This window comes from Carettochelys insculpta, chromosome 2, assembly GCF_033958435.1.
Source record: "Carettochelys insculpta isolate YL-2023 chromosome 2, ASM3395843v1, whole genome shotgun sequence".
NCBI lineage: Eukaryota > Metazoa > Chordata > Testudines > Carettochelyidae > Carettochelys > Carettochelys insculpta.
In genome coordinates, this window is record NC_134138.1 from 38,291,480 (window position 1) to 38,308,373 (window position 16,894).

Sequence of the window (16,894 nt, forward strand, 5' to 3'; positions counted from 1 at the left end):
AGATCTCTCCTATTCAATACAGCTACACCTAACAAAACAGTAACCAGTACATGAACATGATTCCCAGTGGCTTCTGCCAGCTCCCTGTGGACAGGCCTGGGGTTGGGAGGACTCACAGTTAAGACTGTATGAAGGGGTATAATTTACTTCTGTACTTCCTGGTTTTTCAGAAATTTGTCTTTTGCTGAACTCAATTTGTGCTATCACCAGACACCCTAAACTCTGTACCTACTTTTTCAAAAATATTTACCAACAATTACACACAGACCAGCTGGGTGCTGCAATGTGTGTCTTGCCCCCACCCTACGCAGGGAGGGGAGAGGATGCCCACAAACCGACTGGAGCTCATTCCCTGGTCTAACTCATCTACCCTGACACAGCATTAAGGGCCTCTTCCTTCACTCATGCACTTCCTAACTCCCATCTTCATGTTAACATCAACTTCCTCAGCCCTGCCCCTTCCCAATACACTCAACGCCCCCTCCTCTTTACTTGCACTGTCCCCCTTACTGGCCAACACTCCCTCTCTTTATTGTCCCCCAACGGGACAGCACCCCCCGTTCCTGCCCCCCAACGGGACAGCACCCCCCCCGGTTCCTGCCCCCGCCCAGCCCCCAACGGGACAGCACCCCTCCGTTACTGCCCCCCAACGGGACAGCACCCCCCCCCGGTTCCTGCCCCCGCCCAGCCCCCAACGGGACAGCACCCCCCCGTTCCTGCCCCCGCCCAGCCCCCAACGGGACAGCACCCCTCCGTTACTGCCCCCCAACGGGACAGCACCCCCCCCGTTCCTGCCCCCGCCCAGCCCCCAACGGGACAGCACCCCCCCCCGGTTCCTGCCCCCGCCCAGCCCCCAACGGGACAGCACCCCGTTACTGCCCCCCCAGCAGACAGCGCCCCCACGTTACTGCCACCGGCCGCCCTCCCCCTCAGGACCGTGCCTCCGCCGCTACAGCGCCTCCTGGCCCGCCGCGGAGCCAGCACCTGACACGGGGCGCGGGCCCCGCTCCTGCAGGGAGTCGAGGAAGCGGACCTGGCGGGGCCCCCCCGGCGCTGTCCCCCACAGGCGGTTGGCGGTGCCGCGGAGCAGGCGGCCGCCCTTCCCGGTGAAGGTGGTGAGGTAATCCATGGGGACGGCCGCGGAGTCCGACCGCGCCGAGCCCCCGTCACCAACTTCCACAAAGTTTACAACGAGCGCCGCCCCGCCCCACCCCGCCCCGCGCTTAAAGGGGCCGCGTCCCCTCACGGGGGTGGGAGGAGTGGCGGCGGGTTGAAACCGCATGGCCCGGCCTACGCTACGGGCAGAATCTACCCCCTCCCCGCCCCCAACCGCCACACACCGGCCCTACGAGGTGCTGGGGGCGTTCGGCGGCCTTGTCTGAGGGGAGGGATCCCGCTCTCTGGGGAGCGGGAGGTGTGTACGGGCGGGGGGTGCGCACGTGCGTGGGGGTGCTAAGGCTATTTGGGAGAGGCATTGGGGGTCGTGCGTGGGTGTTGGGGGACCAGCCAGAGTGAAACTCGGGGGAGCAATAGGCAGCGCTCTGCCAAACCATCCAGAATGTCCCCATGGAGTTTGGTCCCCCTAGGTGGGAGAGCGTTGGGGGCTGGGGTGGTGTCATGTGTCGTGTGTGAGGGATGGTGGCTGTGGCTGTTAGGATATGTGGCGTCGGGGGTGGCATATCATGGCTGCGTCAAGCATCTTGTGTGCTGCGGAGAGGTTTGTCTATGTCCCAAGGGTGCAGCTGGTGAGCCTGGCAAAATGCTGCCCCTCTGGCAGGGGTGAGTGTGCTGTAGGGATGGATGGGGGATAAGGTGGGGGTGTCCATGTATATGTCCCCCAACATTATGGATAGAGGACCATTAAAGCATATAGTTTGGCAATTTCCATTTCATAAAATTAAATAACTATCTTCTTTCTGGGGGCTGTTGTTTCTTGAGGGCCATTATTTCCACCTTTGAGAGGTGAAAGAGGAGTAGGGGACTGAATACACTAAGGAGATTTGCAAACTCTGCCTCTTTTTCTGTGAAGCAAAACACCCAACTTGTTAACTGCTTTCTGGGCAATATTCTGCAGAAATGCCAACCTCTGAATGCTGTGACAACTGTCATATGCAATTGTGTTTATGCACCGTCATTATCATAGGCTTTTGTACAGGCTGAACCTCTCTTGTCAGGCATCCTCGGGACCTGACTGGTGCTGAATGGGAGAATTTGCCAGACTACAGGAGATCAACATTGTCTAACACACTGCCAGCACTTTTGCAGATTGTTGGGGTCTGAGAAGATATTAGCCGCGTCTATGCGAGCCAGCTACTTCCAAGTAGCCCCGCCAACTTCGAAATAGCGCCCGCCACGTCTACACGTGGCGAGCGCTATTTCGAAGTTGAAATCGACGTAAGGCGGCAAGACGTTGAAGTCACTATCCCCATCAGGAGATGGGAATAGCGCCCTACTTCGATGTTGAACGTTGAAGTAGGGGACGTGTAGACGATGCGTGTCCCGCAACATCAAAATAGCGGGGTCCGCCATGGCGGCCATCAGCTGAGGGGTTGAGAGACGCTCTCTCCATCCTCTGAGCTCTATGGTCACCGCGTGCAGCAGCCCCTTAAAGCTCCCTGCCCCCTGCCTTCCTGTGCAGGAAGCTGAGAGCGCGTGCAGGCAGCAGCATTGCCACGCGGCGAGCCTGCACACCTCGCAGCAGCCCCAACCCACCACCCTGCACTGATGGCCACTGGGCAGCCCACCAAGCGCCCACAGGGCACCCCCCCCAAGGGGAGCCAGGGCTCCCAGCCTGGCAGCCAGCCCGGGAAGAGGCAGCGGGGCCCCTCCTGGACAGAGGCCGAGATCCAGGACCTGCTGGGGCTCTGGGGCAAGGAGGAGGTGCTCCAGGTAATGGGGAGCAAGAGGCAGAACGCGGATGTGTTCGCTCGGCTGGCCGAGGGCCTGGCTGCCCGGGGTCACCCTGCCCGTACTCCTGACCATGTCAGGAGTAAGGTGAAGGAGCTGCAGCAGGGTTACGCCCAGACCCGGGACGCAGCCAGCAAATCTGGGGCCGCCCCCGCCACTTGCCCCTTTTACAGGGAGCTCAGGGCCATCCTGGGCCCCCGGTACACCCCCTCCCCCCTGGTCACTCTCGACACCTCGGCCGACGAGCCCCAGCAGGCCCTGGAGACGGAGTCCGCCCCGGAGGCAAGCCCTGCACCCCAGGGGCCCCCCCAGGAGCCCACCCCCTGGGTTGCCGGAGGAAGAGGAGGAAGGGGACTCCTCCAGCGACGGGGGGCTCCGGATCGCCATCCCGTCCCGGAGCTCCAGCAGGGCATCCGCCCAGTGGGTGTCCCCCGACCGTGGGAGCGGACCGTCAGGTATGTACCCCCCCGGTGCACACCCCCAAGGTTAAGGGGCGGGGACAAGAGACATGACCAGGGCCCTCCACATGCCCAGATGACCATGGCCCCAAGGACAGCAGTGGCATGTCCCTCAGAAGAGTGCATCACCCCGTGCCCCCAGCAGGACAGCGCCATGCCCCATCCCTGGGGATGGAGGGAGCGGAACCTAGGGTCCCCCCCGGGGGGGGGGGGGGGGGGACACACCCATCAGCAGCACCAGCATCTCTCAGGGACGGGGATGGGGAATCAGAAGCAGAGGGGTGGGGGGACAAGGGCTGGACCAGGGCCCACACTAACGGCTGTCTCCACTCTTTTTCCCCCCTGTGTTCCGCAGCTGCACCATCGGAGGGCCTGGAGAGCGCCAGCGAGGTGTCAGTGGTCCCGGAGAGCCCACCGGGGCCATCCCAGCAGGCCAGCCCCTCGGCGGAGCACCGACCAGCCCCAGGACAAGGCCAACGGCAGAGCCACCAGCAGAGGATGGCCACGGACCCCCAGCTGTTCGCGACGCCTCCGGCGTCAGCTGGAGGTGTCGGAGCGGTGCCTGCGGGTGGAGGAGCGGTGGCTGGAGCTACAAGAGCGAGCGATGGCCTAGCGCCAAGAGGATTGGGGGGCCTTCATGCAGACCTTCGAGCGCATCGCGGAACACCTGGCCCCCCATGCCGCGCCGCCCGCCACTCTGACCGCCGTCCCTCCATCATCCGCCACCCTGGGGCCTGCCGACACCGGCTGGCCGTACCAGCTGGTTCGCCCGGCCCCCACCCAGCCTCGGCCAGGGCTCCGGCCGAGGCGAGGGTGGCACCCTCCAACCCTGGGCGCCGGACAGTAGGGGGGCGGGGCCGAGGACATGCCCCGCCCTTTGTACATATCCCCCATTATTTGTATATAGTTTGTGTTGGACCCCTGTTCTTTTCTGGTACCTGCCCCCCATGTAAATAGTTCCCCCCTTTTTTTCTATATATATATATATGTGTGTGTATATATATATATATATATATTTTATTATGAATAAGAGATTGCACTGTTTGGTTTCAAACAACAGGTCCATTTATTTGCAAGAAAAGTGTGGGGGGGGTGCTCTTGGGTGCTCTGTGGTGTGAGCACGGGGGCAGGGAGTGTTGTGGAGGATGGGGGGGGGTGCAGTGGGTGGCCTGCCAGCGTTCACCCCGCAGCCTGGTCAAAATGGGCCCGCAGGGCCTCCCGGACTTGGATCCCCTCGGGGTCAACCTGGCGACTGGGGGCAGCGGGTGGCTGCACGTCGGCCCTGCCAGCCTCCACAGCCCAGCCCTGGAAGAAGGCCTCTCCCTTGCTCTCCACCAGGTTGTGGAGTGCGCTGCACGCGCCCACAACCTGGGGGATGTTGGTGGGGCCTGCATCCATGTGGGTGAGGAGACACCTCCAGCGCCCTTTGAGGCGGCCAAAAGTGCGCTCGACCACCTGGCGTGCATGGTTCAACCGCGTGTTGAACTGCTTCTGGCTGGCTGTGAGATGGCCTGTGTAAGGGTGCATGAGCCAGGGCCGGAGGGGGTACGCCGTGTCTGCGACGATGCAGAGGGGCATGGTGGTGTCCCCCACAGGGATCTCCCGCTGGGGGATGTAGGTCCCCGCCTCCAGCTGGTGGCACAGGCCCGAATTTCTGAACACCCGGCCGTCGTGGGTGCTGCCAGCCCAGCCAACATAAATGTCCAGGAAGCGGCCCGGCTATCCACCAAGGCCTGGAGGACCACCGAATGGTAGCCCTTCCTGTTGAGGAAGCGTCCTCCGTTGTGCTCCGGGGCACGGATGGGGATATGGGTCCCATCCAGAGCCCCAAAGCAATTTGGGAAGCCCAGGCTGGCAAACCCCGCGATGGCAGCATCCGGGTCCCCAAGTCGCACAAGCCTGTAGAGGAGCAGGGCATTGATTGCGCGGACGACCTGCAGGGAAAGGACATGAGAGAGCACCAGTGAGGGGTGTGCAGGGTGTGTCTGGCCCTCCCCCCCCCAGGGCTGCTCCCCCAGGGCTCCCCCCCAAGGGCTCCCCCCCACCAGGTCCTCTTACCTCCATGAGGACAGCCCCGACAGTGGCCTTGTCCATGCCGAACTGCTGCCCTACGGATTGGTAGCTGTCTGGAGTGGCCAGCTTCCGGACAGCAATGCCAACCCGTTTCTCGACCATGAGGGCACGTTGCATGGAGGTGTCCTGGTGCCGTAAGGCAGGGGTGAGCCACTGGCAGAGCTTCAGGAATGTCTGCCGGCTCATGTGGAAATTCTGGAGCCAGCGCTCATCCCACTCGCTGAGCACCAGCCACTCCCACCAGTCTGTGCTCGTGGGGTAGCTCCACAGCTGGTGGCGTGTGCGGCGGGGGCGGAGGGTCGGAGGGCAGCAAGGTCTGGGGCTGCTTCCTCCTCCCCTGGGGACAGCTCCTCTTCCACAAATAAAAGGTGGTCAGCTGCCTCCTGCATAGCACTGAGCAGGGCAAGCACTGCTCCTGCAGGGGCAGGTGTGAGGACCTCTGGCTGCTGCTGGGGGTCCATACTGCTTCGGCGGGGTGTGCGTGCCTGTGGCTCTGCAGACTGCGTGCTGTGCAGGCTGAGTGTGTCTGGGAGGGGCCCTTTAAGGGAGCGGCTAGCTGTTGCCCCGGAAGTGCTAGTCTGCCCTGTGACCCTGTCTGTAGCTGTTCCTGGCACCCTTATTTCGATGTGGGCCGCTTTGGCGTGTAGACGCTCCCCTGCAGCACCTACTTTGATGTAGTGCTGCCCAGCGTCGATGTGGAACGTCGACAGCACCAGCCCTGGAGGACATGTAGACGCTATTCATCAAAATAGCTTATTTCGATTTCGCTACATCGAAATAAGCTATTTCGATGTAGCATCCCTGTGTAGACGTAGCTATTTAGGGACAAAGTACAGCTAAATAACAGCACACAACACTCAGAGCCAAGACTGGTGGCTGTAAACAAATTTTATGGTACCACAGGAAACTTGGGCACACCCATGATAAGTGGTCATCCAACTAACTAAAATCATGCTGGATTATGGATGTTGCCAGGCGAGAGAGCTCTGGATTAGAGAGTTTCAACCTGTTCTCTCTCTCTCTCTCTCTAACAGAGGTTTGCAGCCAGGGCATATGCACAAGTTAGTTTATTTTAGTTTGCTCTCACATAGAAACCCTACTATTGTAACATTTCAATAAACTAACTTTAGGTGGGGGGTGTTAAGTTCAATGGCGCAAAATATGTGTGTCAGCTGATCATTTTTTCATGATGTTCCAAGAAGGTTTAGGTTATCCATTAATTTCAAGGGGGGCAAGTTTCCCTCCCTTTGTTGTGGGAAACCAACACAATCCCTGGAACTGATATTACATCCTCTGACCTGGGTGACTACTGGGATGTTCTACCATTAAAGTTAAATTATAAATGTGGGGGTGTTTGTTGTTTGTAGCTCTTTCACCTTGGTCTTGGTGCCTCACAACTCACTGAATTATATTCTGACTTTTGCTGGTCAAATCTTCAAAGATTTGGCTTTGGTTAGCCTGGTGTGGCTCACAAAGCTCAGCAATGCAACAGCTAGTTTTTAGGTGTGTAGAAAATCACCAGAATAACAATGGAATCCACCAAATTAGCCACCAAGGTTCCCCATACAAGGACGGGGGAGAGATAAGTGCCTAAGAATGGGAGCCAGAAAAGCTGGGAGCTGTCTAAGTTAGTCAGGAGAGTCCAATGACACTGAATCATTCTAAATCCTACCCTTCCCATGGAAAACAAACCATCCTGTAGCACCATAGAATCACGGTTTGCTATATTGAGGGTTTACTGTACATACTTTATATAATGTGGGAAAGTTGATACAAGTTACAAGAAACATGAAAAATATCATTTATACATACTTGGCTTCAGTGAGATGATAAAGGCAGGAAGGGGCAATACATTGTCTAATGATGTGACAATTTTATAGTCAAGAGGACGAATATATGAAATAGCTGTTGAAATTATTCTGGATAACATCAAATTGAAGACCCTGTTGGTTTAGGAGCCAGTGAATGACAGAATAAGAGCAGTCAGGCTGCAAATAAGATACGTCAAACGTAAGATAATCCAACCATATGCACCAACAAATGCAGCAGGTGACAGTGAAAACAATACACTGTACAGGCAGGTGCAGTCAGTAGTAGATGACACACCTAACCATGACATCAAGTTGATGGCAGGCAACTTTCATGCAGAAGTGAGCAACAACTCTACTGCTTGGGGAGGAGTCAGGGGCACATCACCACAAGGCCTCCAAAAAATAATGGAAAGAAGCTCTTCAATTTTTGTGTCCCAACACCTTAAAGATAGGAAGCAGTCTCTTCCAGGACAAAAGGATTTGTTTGCAAGTTCACATGGAAATCAACACGCAATATGATTGACAACTACTAAGACCACTGGCTCTCATCCTATTTACCCTTTTGGGCCACATATGTTGTATCAGGTGACTCATTGTGAGTGGAGACACACCCTGACAGATCATTGTAAAAGGTAATGCTTGGCTAAACCCTATCTTCATCAACTTTACAAAACTATTCAGTAATCCTGTGAAATAATGCTAGAAGCTGTGAAATACCAGAAAAACTTATTAACCTAATAGGAAGCTCAGTTTTATTGCCACTCACAAACCAGCAAGGTCACCCACTTTTAGGATTCCAGCTCCTGAGCTGTCACGTATTTTGAGCAGAGACTTCCATCTCTCTCATGTCTGAGTGTGTTTTTTCCTGACTGCACAGTTCCCCGCCTATGGTGAATTGGCCAGCTAGTCAGACTGCCTAAGCAGGCCTTTCTTTTTGCTCTCCTCAGAGTCCATAAATGCATAATTGCCCACAGCTATAAAGAGCCACACAGCTCTTCCTAAGCAGCAGATTTATTCTTAAAAGGAAAGCATTAGAGAGAAAACAATAAAACAGTAAATGCTTGCTAATATACTTGCCTTTTTCTTAAAATAAGAATCACAATGAATCTGAGTCACTCCCTCCTACTGTCTGGCTCTTTGTTCTCGGAAAATGTAATTTGTAGACAGTGGTTTTCTCTTCAGGACTTTGCTTTAAAAGGTTGGATTTGAACGTGTAAAATTACATTCCCCTCCTCCTAAGTATTTCCTCAGAAATCCAGTCAACTTAGTTTATCCCAAATGTTTTTTTTCTTGTCTCGCCCAGTGTTTAAAGCAAAAAGCAGTCAAGTAGCACTTTAAAGACTAGCAAAATAGTTTATTAGGTGAGCTTTCGTGGGACAGACCCACTTCTTCAGAACATAGTCAGACCAGTGTTTAAAGGAATCCTTTAAAATACATAATGCTTCCTACAGTTTAAATTAACAATGTTTTCCCCATAGAAACGTTGCATACAACCCACCTTGTATTTTAATATGGTGAATGCCTAAGATATGTAAATATTGTACTGTGTTGGTCCCAGGGTATTAGAGAGACTCAGTGGGTGGGTAAATAATATCCTTTATTGGACCAACTTCTGGTGGTGAGAGAGACAAACTTTTGAGCTTACACAGAGCTCTTCTTCAGAATATACCATATACCTAAGGGGATTTCGCAAGGTGCGGGGTCCTTTCAAAAAGGACCCCAGTGTAGCCGTGTCGAGCCGCATGATTTCGAAAGCGGCGCTTTTGAAGTGCCGCGGCCGGAAGCGTCCTAATGCTAATGGCTATTTCGAAGATATGTGCCCGTGTAGACACAGCCTGTGTGAGTTGAAGTACCTCCAGAGCTAGGCAGGAGCCAAGTGTGTGTAAGGGGGGTAGGGGTGGGGAAGAGGGGCACTGTAGTGGTACCTAGTACTGGGAATTAGGCATCTTTGGTCCCCACTCCTTTGTCGTGAACATATGGGGTGTGTCTACACTAGGAACTAACTTCAAACTTAACTTCGAAGTTAGGCACTACTTCAAAGTAGCCAGCAGACAGTCTACACGCATTTTACCTTACTTCGAAGTTAACTTCAAAGTAGGGAGCCCAACTTCAGAGTCCTTAGTCCATTCTTGAGTTTAACTTTGAAGTATGGTGTGTGTAGATGCTCAACTTCAAAGTTATTGTTGTGGTGTAGACACAGCCATGGTTAACGACATAAGGCAATTTTTCTGTCTCTCATTGGTAACAAGTATCAGAGAGGTTGCCGAGTTAGTCTGTATCTTCAAAAACAACAAAAAGTCCTATGGCACCTTATAGACTATCTAATAGATAGTCTATAAGGTGCCACAGGACTTCTTGTTGTTTCTTATTGGTGACTTTTCCATCTGTAGTGCTGTTGTGCATTCTTGAGTTATATATCCCAGAATCTATGACCTTGCTTCTGTCCCATGGAAGGCCTGAAACTTGCAAAGCCTGAACACATCACCAACCCTACCATAAATTCCAAGTTAAAATATGGCCCAAGGCGTTAGAACAGACATCTGTGGTATCTAGAGTGAGTTGTTGAACCTAAACATCAAATTCTACTTTGTTTCAAAATTTGTGACTCTTAGATTTTAAGACCAGAGGGACCCTTAGCTCATCTAGCCTGATTTCCTATGCCACAGAATTTCATCCACTTTCTCTTGTTAGGAGCGCACTAATTTGTAATAAGGCTTATGCCAGTTTATATTTTTTCCAAACTACTTTGCCTTTTTCTAATCACAATGTGGTGCAATAATGTGCCACATCTAGCTGCAAATGAAAAGCACCGTTTTAATAAAAGATCATACTGAAATAGAAACAAATCCTTCTCTTTTTTTAAACAATCCACACGTTTTACAGAAGAAAATGGTTTTCCATACTAACATGAAAACAAAACGAACAGAAAAATGCTATGGGCGTAGGACTATATATCTCTTTAAGGACATAATCCTGCAAGCCGCTGAGAGCATGCAATTTCATTTGAACTTCTTATCACTTTGAGTGGATGTTTTTGTTCTGACTGTAGCAAAATATTTTCCTAATCAAGACTTTGTGTTACCTTTTAGTGGAAGTACCTTGTTTGAAATATGAGCTTGAATAGCACCTTAATTGTCTTAATTTGGAAGGTGCTTTAAAATAAATTCAAAGAATCGAGCTGGAATGTACTGCTTAAATCTGGAATAGTGTGCTTCAAGAACCAATTCTGCGAAGTGCTGAGCTCCCTCAACTCCCATTGGGTGCTCATTGAAGGGGCCACACCGCTAAATAGGATTTGAAGTTGTCAGTATCTTGTAGAGGATGCATTAACTCAGTGGCAGCTGATTGCATTCAGCACCTGGCAGGATTGTTCCTTAAATTGCTGGGCTGTTCATCTAAACCATACGTACCGCTCAATGGTTTCTTTTTTTAAAACACATGCCCATTTAGAAGAGAGGGCCAAGCCAAGCCCATATTTGAAAAAAAAAAAAAAAAAGATTTTTTCACTGACAAAACTTGAAACAGGAAATAATATTTTTCAAGCTGTCAGTTAAAACAACAAATGATCTGTAGAGTACGTGACAGTCCATTCCAGAACTGATAAGTCTAAATCAGGAAATACATAGTTAGTATGTACCACAGGATGTTAATCAGTCTGTGAATTAAGAGCCAGAGAAACTTGCAAGGTTTAATCTGTTCAAAAAACTGTACTTACTGTTAAATTTACTTCAAGTAGAATCCTGTCTTCTATGACAAAATTACATCAGGGTGTTGCCTTTTGATATATTTTGTGCATCTAGGAAATCAATATATGGTCGATTTATTTAATCTGTCTTTAAGTATGGCCGGTGCACCCTTAACGATGATATCTAGTTGCTGAGCTTTTTGGCTAATTTGGGCTGGCAGGCTCACCTTTGTTCTGGGTGTATATCAGTCTGTGCAGTTATATCCTGTCTACCTACATTTCCCTGTAGTTTTAAATGGATTTTTTTTCTTGAATTCCAGTCTTACATTATATGTATTGTTAAACAACTGCTACATTGCACCCCACATTTATTATTAGAATTTAATTAACATTTTGATAAAGAATTCAAAGTATTTTGATGCAACAATATTTCTATTTGGAAGGAGAAATGAAGAATAGTATTTAATAATATTTTAATATACATTGAAACTACAGAGGGAATTTTAGGAAGACGGGATATTCCTACCTAAACTGAATTTTGGTCATGACAGCAAGATTCAGGTCATCTCTTGCAGAAAATACTAATAACTAAAACTGGTTCCACCACTATCTACTTAGTGTCCCCATATACTTTACCCAAGCAATGATTCAGTACCCATTTAGGCCCTGCTCGTGCAATTTGACCAGAGCAGGCAGTAGTGCTCGTGGCCATATGCACATTACACATGGAGTGTATCACTGGCAGTGGCAAGAAAAGTGCTGGCTGCCCCACGGCCTATTCAGACTTGGCATCATAGCCCCTATGTCATGATGGAGAGGCTGCAGGGCCAAAACTGAGTGAGGAATGTTGCAACCAGTTGCACGTGGTTTTCAGAACTGCTCAGGTTTGTCTCTGGGGCAGCACTGCAACCTTCAGGCACCAGGGACACAATATCACTCACTCAGGTTTGGCCCCCCCACTGCTCTCATTGTGGATGAATGGCAGGGCCAAACATGAGTGGGCAGCAGGCCATACCCTTCGCTGCTACTGTGGGACAGATTCCTGCTCGAGAGCACTCTCCTGGAGGAATGCTCAGCCTTGTCTCGCTTCCTGCAGTATGTATCCCCTCTCAATGATGGAGAGATGCTGCACCTACACAGGTCAGGCTGGAAGTCCATAGCTGACCATGGCACACACTCAGCTGCTTCTTAAATTATCATTATCCAAACCACATCCTATAGCCTGGCAGCTAGATTTGTTTTTTAAAGTCTTGATTCTGAATATTGACCAGGTTTGACCCTGGCTCGCTTATGAGAGCTTACACAGTGGTGATCCAAAATTATATCTTATGTTAAAAAGCTTATTTTCTGCAGTTTTATTTCACACACATTTTTCATATTAGGTTGGTTTATTATTAGAAAAAATCTGAAGCTCGCAGAACAACACTCCCTGATTAAACTTGTTTTGTAACCCTCAGCATCCAGATACACAGCAATGAGTGTTTTGCTGAGAAAACTTTACTGTTATTTCCACATTACTTTGTTCAGCACTGTTATATAAATAATAGCCACTAAACTGGTGCTGTAAGGGCACAGGTATTTCTCAGAGTTTTTTTCTAGTATGTAACATTAGTGATGCTGGTGTTAGCAAAGGTGTAAGTGCTAATCTGAGTGGAGCTCAATCACTTTCAGCACCTTATAAAACTCAAACCCTGTGTCTACACGAGCCCCTTCCTTTCGAAAGGGGCATGTTAATGAGCAGGTTTGAAAGATGCTAATAAGGTGCTGCAATGAATATGTAATGCCTCATTAGCATAATGGCAGCCACGGCAATTCGAAAGTGCGGTTTTTCCGAATCGCACGCCGCCCATGGAGACGGGCCCTTCCGAAAGGAACCCCCGAGTTTTCAAAAGCCCTTCTTCTTCCCTTTATTGAATGGGAAGAAGGATTCTTTCAAAGTGGGGTTTACCTTCAAAAGAGCAGCATCTACACCGGCTTTCTTCTTTCAAAAGAAGCTCTTTCGAAATTAAAATATGCAAATGAGGTCCCAAATATGCAAATTTATACTCAATTTGCATTTTTGATTTACCTCATTTGCATACCTCTTTCGAAAGAGGAATGCAAGTGTAGATGCAACCACAGAAACACATTTTAGTCCCATTATAGGATTTTTTTCTATCTCTAGGAACTCATTGGCTACTTCCCAGCTTCAGCTCAAATTCAGAATTATACCTCTCTGTGCATTTTGGCATCCAGTCTAGAAAGAGGTGAGGAAGGAAGAATGAGGAGAAATTAATCTTGGCTAAGTAAAAATGGACCAAATTAGTAGGGAAATATTTTCAAGGGTGAAAAGGATATTGCAACTAATAGGGGATTTAAGGGAGAAAAGGATAAAATTGCACAACAGCATGTGGTAGTGACCTAGAATTACTTGTGGACAAATTTCAGTGCCTGTGAAAATAAGCGTTAATTGCATCAGCTAATACCAGGCAAAATGCCAGCAAATGCTGTTCAGGCTTCCTCAGGATTCTGCCAACACTAATGCCTGTTATACAAGAAATGAGCCTCTTTCATGCCATACTTGCCAAATTTCCCAATGCTACTGAGCTGCAGACAAATATGAACAATGACTGAAATGTAAATATCTGCCTTATTTTCTCTGATGAATTATGATCTGAAAGAGGCCACTGAAATGACAATCTAGAACTAATCCCAATAATTTGGTGTTCACTAAAAATCAATGTTAATTACTTTATCAACTCTCTCTATATATGGCAATTTAATTTTAATCATTGGTGCAAATTACTTTTGCTTTAGGAAATAAACATTGTGGGCTTATTTTCAAAAGCGAGTGCCTAAACAGCACTCAATTCACAATTTGTAACTCAAATTCCTGCTTAGAGGGTCATATATATAGCTGAGCACTCAGATATGGAATTGGGTGCCCCAACTTAAAGTATATTTACAAATGTCATTGATAAGCACACCTTCAAAAAAAGAAGTTAGGGAAGAAAATCACTAGAGTTTGTATTTGAGGTATGATTCCTACTTGTCTATTAAGCTCTCTCATCTAGACACTGATCTTGCATTTGTTTCCCTCAGTACCCACATTGAGGCCTTAGACTCAATGTTTGTCATATTTATTTATTGTAACATTCTCTGAAGTTCTGAGAGTCAACAAGACTTTGTTTCCTTTTTTTTGAATCGAACAAGTTCCATACTGACAAGTCGTGCTTATCAGATGTTATTATAAAGATATCTGAGTTTAGTTGTTAGTTCCTCTGGCCTGTACGGGCTCTGTCTACTCTGATGTACACGTTGTTAGTTACATAAGAATTGTTTTTAGTTTTCACATTCAGTGTTTATCCAGGGTCAAACTACACGGATTTGAGCTGGTTTACCCAACAGGTCCTTTCCTCTTTTATAGGAACCTGTAAAATTCTAAAGAAAAAACCTGCCTAATGTTTATTCTTGCATCTATGCAAGGATTTCAAAAACAGGAATGTCATAATTTAAAATTAGGTTGTGAGGATGGAAGGAAAATAAAAAATATAATCAATCAGTGAAGCATGAGATATTACTACCATACAATCAAGAGATATGAACTTATTCAGAGCAAACTTTGTATTGTATTGCATACAAAACATACAAACATGAGACATCACTTCAGTCCAGTCAGGAGATATGACCTGATTCAGAGAAATGCTCGGCACAGTACAATGGAAAGGTTAAATCTAAGATTAATTTAAAGACCAACTGTCTTTTACAGTCTCTTTCAGCACAACAGTACAGGAATGGAATGAAACCAGAGATTTCAAAAGCAGGTTCCAGTTTTGGTTGTCTCTCTTTTTTTTTTTTTTTGTTTTCCTTTTTTGGGACCTCTATATTTGGTTGCCTGAGGCCTGATTTCAATAGGTCCAGAACACCAACAGTCTCTGTTGACTTCAACTGCTAAGAAACTCTCAAGATTAGGCTCTGTGTTTATATCTTCCTCTCTTATGATGAAAGTCATTTCCCAAATTAAATGACAGAATGTCCATGATATGCACTAACTTAAAAAAAAAAGTTCAATCACACTGCTTTTCTTATTTGCATCAACTATACACACAAATGGAAAGATTATCGTTTATGGAAATATCTTTCAGGACTTTGTATTTAACTGGCCAAGATCAGTTTATTAGAAAAGGAAAGTTTTTTTTTTTCTTTTTAAGACCTTGATCTTAATGGGATTTTATGTTTGGGTATGTACATGTGCTCTTTTAATGAAATCTACTTGGAGAACAAAGTTGATTTTTCAGGAGGTACATATGGCTCTCTCTGCCTGTCCCTTATTCCTAGTGACACTTTTCTGAATATTTTTCATCATGCATTTTTCAACTGAATTTAGAAAAAGACTGAAGTAGCGTTGATGGATTCACTGCACTTGTGAGGTAATCACTTCCATCTTTGTGTAAGGATAAGCAATACAACTACATTTTGCTTCCAGAATGAGAAATTGAGAAGTGATTACAGATGAGACATTTGACTCTTAAGATACAACGTGTGCCTTAACTTTCATTTTTTTGCACCTGCAGTATAGTCTAACTGAAACTCTCCTTTCTCTGATAATTATAATTATGAAATGTTCATCATCTTCTTTTTAACATAGCGTCTTTATAATGAGCTTCTTAACACTCTTATTAAGGGACAATAGAGCCTAACTTTCATTTACACTTAGTCCTCTTTAAACTGCCTGAGTGAGTTAAAGGGACCTTAGTACAAATAAGAAATAGGCCCTGTAGCATAACAAATGCTGGTGCAAGGATCCTTCCATTTATGAAAGTCCAGTGTCTGATTACAACCGTCCTCAAGCACTCTCCCATATAAGATACATTACAAGTACAGGCTGAAGGTCTCTGGTCCAGCATTCTGTTAGTTAGCCAGATGTTGATTTATCCTGGATGTGGCCAAGTCTCATATGGTCCCATACAGTTTGTTTACAGTCACCATTCCTGGTTCTTGGTGTTCTGAGCTGTTATTTAGCTGTACCCCTAAATGTCTTCTAAGAGCACATTAAGCAGTGCAAATGTTGGTAATGCACTAGATGATATTGACCTCCCCTGCAGTTCAGCAAATTCTCTGGTTTGGCATCAGTCTGGTGCCGAGGATGCTGGACTAGAGAGGTTCAACCTGTATAGAGCTTAGTCTTTTTAAATATATACAGAAATCTCTTTATTAACCTCTGGCTTCAGCCCTGTTGTCTTTCTTCCCTCATGCACCAACATTAAAAAAGCATAGTTTGGCAGCCCAAATTTTCAACAGTATCTAGTGTGCTGAATTTTAAAGTAAACAAATACATTATTGGTACAAACTTCATATAGTTTGACTTTCATCCTTGAACCCACTCTTCTAACTCCTTCAAGGCACAAAAAAGAATATGGTCAAAGCTATACAGCTAATCAACAGTAGACCAGAGTTTACAACGCATGATTTCCTAGCCCCAATCCAGCCTCTGACCATGTGGACTATGCTGTATCTCTAGTGTGTTAGAAAAGTTTGAATTAAAAGAATGCCTCATCAATAACCACAAATTCATTCCTAAGCCTTATGACTACCACTTTTCTGAATATCAACAACATGATCCCCCAGTCTTAGAACAATCAGGGCCCTGCCTCAGGAAAAAATATTAAAGGAAAATTCTCACTAGCAACCACAGGCCATATCACAGTAATACTAATCCTGGAACTTTTCCGTGCAACAAACCCCTTTGCTGACTTTGTCTGCATATGTATTCCGGAGATACCATCACTGGACTGAACTATATTAATTACAGGATTAGAGGCTCATTTTCCTGCACCTAAACTATCATGTGCCAGCAATGCCCCTCTGCAATGCATATCGGACAAACTGGAAAATCACTTTGCCAAAGAATGAATGGACACAAAGTAGACATTAAGAATCTGACTACACATAAATCTGTCAGTGAACATTTCAGTGGAATG

General features: G+C 47.6%; 1 protein-coding gene across 3 annotated transcripts in view; it reads right to left on the bottom strand.

The window, feature by feature from the left end:
- OXR1 (oxidation resistance 1) overlaps positions 1 to 16,894 on the bottom strand; it is a 356,049-nt gene that overhangs the window by 124,955 nt on the left and 214,200 nt on the right. Inside the window, exon 1 of one of the 3 annotated variants that reach the window (XM_074986760.1) lies at positions 985 to 1,173. The exons of the other annotated variants lie outside the window; for them this stretch is intronic. Within the exon in view, the coding sequence (XP_074842861.1) occupies positions 985 to 1,129 (145 nt within the window). The 5' untranslated portion in view covers positions 1,130 to 1,173. Of the gene's footprint in view, positions 1 to 984; positions 1,174 to 16,894 lie in introns of those variants that run through there. 3 annotated transcript variants of the gene reach the window in all.